The sequence below is a fragment of the Canis lupus genome, chromosome 11 (genome assembly GCF_003254725.2).
Source record: "Canis lupus dingo isolate Sandy chromosome 11, ASM325472v2, whole genome shotgun sequence".
NCBI classification, from domain to species: Eukaryota; Metazoa; Chordata; class Mammalia; order Carnivora; family Canidae; genus Canis; species Canis lupus.
The window spans coordinates 62,313,787-62,317,751 of NC_064253.1; the positions used below are offsets into that span (position 1 = coordinate 62,313,787).

At 46.7% G+C, this 3,965-nt stretch overlaps 1 protein-coding gene and 1 pseudogene across 1 annotated transcript; both read left to right on the forward strand.

Annotated features, from left to right (window-relative positions):
- The first annotated feature begins 1,806 nt into the window (after positions 1-1,806).
- Positions 1,807-2,704, forward strand: LOC112649734 (ribosomal protein L18-like; annotated as a pseudogene).
- On the forward strand, positions 2,702-3,279 carry LOC112650574 (60S ribosomal protein L9-like). Its single transcript, XM_035696815.2, is given in 2 exon segments — positions 2,702-2,882; positions 2,885-3,279. Coding segments are annotated over 2 exon segments (576 nt in total).
- The last annotated feature ends 686 nt before the right edge of the window (positions 3,280-3,965 follow it).

The following is a 3,965-nucleotide window of genomic DNA, read 5'->3' on the forward strand; positions in this document are numbered from 1 at the left end:
TGCACAGCCAGCACAAAGATGGGGCTTCCAGGGTAGCTGGCAAGAAATCAAGGAAGGCTTCACGGAGCAGGGGTTATGTGAGCTGAGTTACAAAGATCTGGTGGTCCACACAGCAGGACACGTGGGAGGGAAAGGCACTCCAGGCTGAGAGAAGAGCTTTAGCAAAGGCACAGGTAAAGAAAGGACCGGGCAAATTTGGGAATGATGAGCTGGTTAGTACAGCTGGTGTTGGTCTAGGAGACAGAACAAGGCCAAAGTTAGGCTTTTAAGTGCCATCATGGAGGCTCATGCTTGACCTCAAGGTCTGTGGATGCCAAATGGGTCCCATGGACAGGCCCCCAAGCCTATTTCATTAAATCCATACATATTTACTGAGCACCTACTAGGTGTCAGGCACAGGAAGAAGCTGAGCAGATATCCACTTTGGACTTGAAAAGCTACACGTTAATAAAGCCACACTTTATTGTTTTTCATTTGGGGCTCCTGCATATGATTCTATTATAGGAAAAAAGAGATTTATCAACTAAAAGGAAATACAAACACCAAAAATCTGCAGCCGATTGCTTCATTGCAGACTTGGGTTTTGTTTTTTCTTGGTGGGTGGTTGTAGGCGGGTGTATAGTGTCATTTCTTTATTTTGTTTTTAGCAGGAGAGACAGATATGGTCAGATCTATTTTCAAAAAGATAAAGATAATTATGTGGTCTCTCAGCCCTCACTCGCAGCCACAGTACAGGAAGCATGAAGCCCACTGACTAGAGGGCGTTTCTCTGGGCCCCCAGTTCAAGCCTGCTTCTCTCTACCCTAATGGGTGCTCCCAAGGAAAAGGCAATAGTGGCAGAGAATGTGGCTTCTCCCTTTGGTTGCAGGAGCCAAAAAGAAATGTCAGTTCCTTCTGGGAAGAAATGTGACCTCCTTGGATGCCAGAAGCATGAAGCCAATGTAATCAAAGTACCCTCCCCACCTCTTCTCCTTCCTGGGGAAAGAGACAACCCTGAGAACAGCCTGGCACAATGGGAAGAGCCCAGTCTTTTAAATAACTCAGACATGAGTTCAAATCCTGGTCTGGCCACTTATTAGTCATGTGATCTTGGACACATCACTTAGGTTGTCTGAACTTGAGTGTCCTCATCTGTAATGATAATAATTACCATTCACACTTACCTCACTCGCCAGCTATTAAGACATATTACAAAGTCATAGCCAAAGAAGTAGGCATGGGACAAAGCATAAAATGGAAGAAAACATAACATCATGCAACAGCTCTAACAACACATGAGAGCTTGATGTATGAAAGAAGTGACATCAAGAACAGATAGGGCAGCCCCGGTGGCGCAGCGGTTTAGCACCGCCTACAGCCCAGGGTGTGATCCTGGGGACCCAGGATCGGGTCCCACATCGGGCTCCTTGCATGGGGCCTGCTTCTCCTTCTGCCTGTGTCTCAGCCTCTCTCTCTGTGTCTCTCATGAATAAATAAATAAAATCTTTAAAAAAAAAAAAAAAAGAACACATAGACAGTGATCCGGAATCCTGGGATCGAGTCCCACATCAGGCTTCCTGCGTGGAGCCTGCTTCTCCCTCTGCCTGTGTCTCTGCCTCTCTCTCTGTGTCTCTCATAAATAAATAAAATCCTTAAAAAAAAAAAACAAATGGACAAAGGTGGAATCTTTAATAAATGATGTTGGGGAAACTGGCTTCTATCCAGACAAAAATATAGGCACCTTATTATGTGTGTCCTCAGTTATCTTTGGTTGACTAAAGACCTAAATGTGAAATGTAAAACTATAGAAACTAATAAAAGGGCTTTATGGACCTGGTTGAGCAGGAGGCACCATCTTGGGAGGGGACACCCACCACCCACAAGGACTGAAAGATTTGGCGTAAGCTTAGGAGCCTGGACATCTACCTAAGGCTGTTGGTAAATCTTTTTTTTTTTAAATAATAAATTTAGTTTTTATTGGTGTTCAATTTGCCAACATACAGAATAACACCCAGTGCTCATCCCGTCAAGTGCCCCCCTCAGTGCCCGTCACTCAGTCACCCCCACCCCCGCCCTCCTCCCCTTCCACCACCCCTAGTTCGTTCCCCAGAGTTAGGAGTCTCTCATGTTCTGTCTCCCTTTCTGATGCTGTTGGTAAATCTGTACAGACTTCTGGCTGGACAAACCAGCTCCACCTTCAACCGAGTTGTACTGACGGGATTGTACATGAGTCGCACTACCTGGTGGCCTCTGTTCCTTTCCTAGATGATTGGGAAGATAGAGCTTTGTTACCAGGAAAATAAAACAACTATGCTTGTAGGAACTGTAATGGATGATGTGTGTGTCCAAGAGGTCCCCAAACTAAAGGTGTCCGCACTACACATGAGCCACATCCCTAAGACCAGGAGCAAGATTTTTGCCTTCAACCAGTTGGCTCTGGACTCCTGCAAGGGCTGTGGCACCATCCTGTTCTCTGATCCTTGAAAGGGCCCCGAGGTGTATAGGCATTTCAACAGGCCCTGTGAACCCCACACAGCCCTACCAATCCCTGTGAATGCTCCAAGGGCCAGAAGTCCGAGTGCACCAGAGGCCAATTGGCCCACCGTGGCTACAAAAACTAACCTCAGATCCTGTCTTGTTATTAAAAAGATTTGGGATGCTGGAAAAAAATAAACTAATAAAAGGAATATAAACAGCTCGCCTTGCCAAATCTACTGCAAGAATGAAGACCAGTCTCAGCAATCAGACTGTCGACATTCCAGAAAATGTCAACATCATTCTGAAGGGATGCACTGTTATTGGGAAGGGCCCCAGAGGAACCCTGCACAGGGGCTTCAGTCACATCAATGTAGAACTCAGTCTCCTTGGAAAGAAAAAGAAGAGGCTCTGAGCTGACAAATGGTGGGAAAAAGAAAAGAACTGGCTACCGTTGGCACTACCAGTAGTTGTGTGCAGAACACGATCAGGGGGGTTACACTGGGCTTCCATTACAAGATGAGGCCTGTGTATACTCACTTCCCCATCAACGCTGTTATTCTGGAGAATGGCTCTCCTGTTGAAATCCAAAACTCCTTGAGTGAAAAATACATCCACAGGGCTCAGGTGAGATCAGGCGTTCCTTGTTCGGTATCTCAAGCCCAGAAAGATGAATTAATTCTTGAAGGAAATGACACTGAACTTGTATCAAACCCAGCTGCTTCGATTCAGCAAGCCACAACAGTTAAAGACAAGGATGTCGGGAAAGTTTTGGATGTTATCTGTGTTTCCGAAGAAGGAATAGTTCCGCAGACTGATGAATAAGATCTAAGTCATCTAGCTACAGAAACAGCCGGATGATTTTCCAGACTTATTTGTGGTATCTTAAAGAGGCAATAAAAGCTGTATTGACTGGAGGGGAGGGGAAGGAATGTGAACATTCTTTTAATCTCAGGGAAGGTAAGGATTTCTTAAAGGAGATACCAAATGGGGAAAAGGAGATTGAGGTGGGCCCTGAGAGGTGGGGAGGGCACGTGTTGCCTTGCAGGTGGAGGCCTCAGTATCGTCTCAAGGGGAGGGGAAGGCTGGACCGACCACGCTCCTGGTTCAGAAGGTTCAGAGGAGTCTGGGGAATTGAAGTGTTCAGAGGCATCACCCGAGATGGCCCGATCCTATTAGCCAGGATCCCAGGCCTTTACCTTGGCCTAACAGACTTGGCCTGGTTGGGACATCAACTGTCCTTGAAGTTTAGCCACTTTCAGGCTTGTCCTGAATTCATTCCCCCTTCCCTGTTTGAAAGATGAAAGTTTCCTTGGATACAATTAATGAGGCCCCGTGGCTCCCATTCCTGGCTTTCCACTGTCCGCTTCTAGGCCTCCGCTGTTCGTTGTCTTTCTGGGGGGGCATCCACAGTGCTAACCATGGCATCTAATACTGTGATCTTTGGAGCCACTATTACCCCCTACCCGACCCCCAAGCCTCAAATGCCCGATGCATTCACTGCCTGCTAG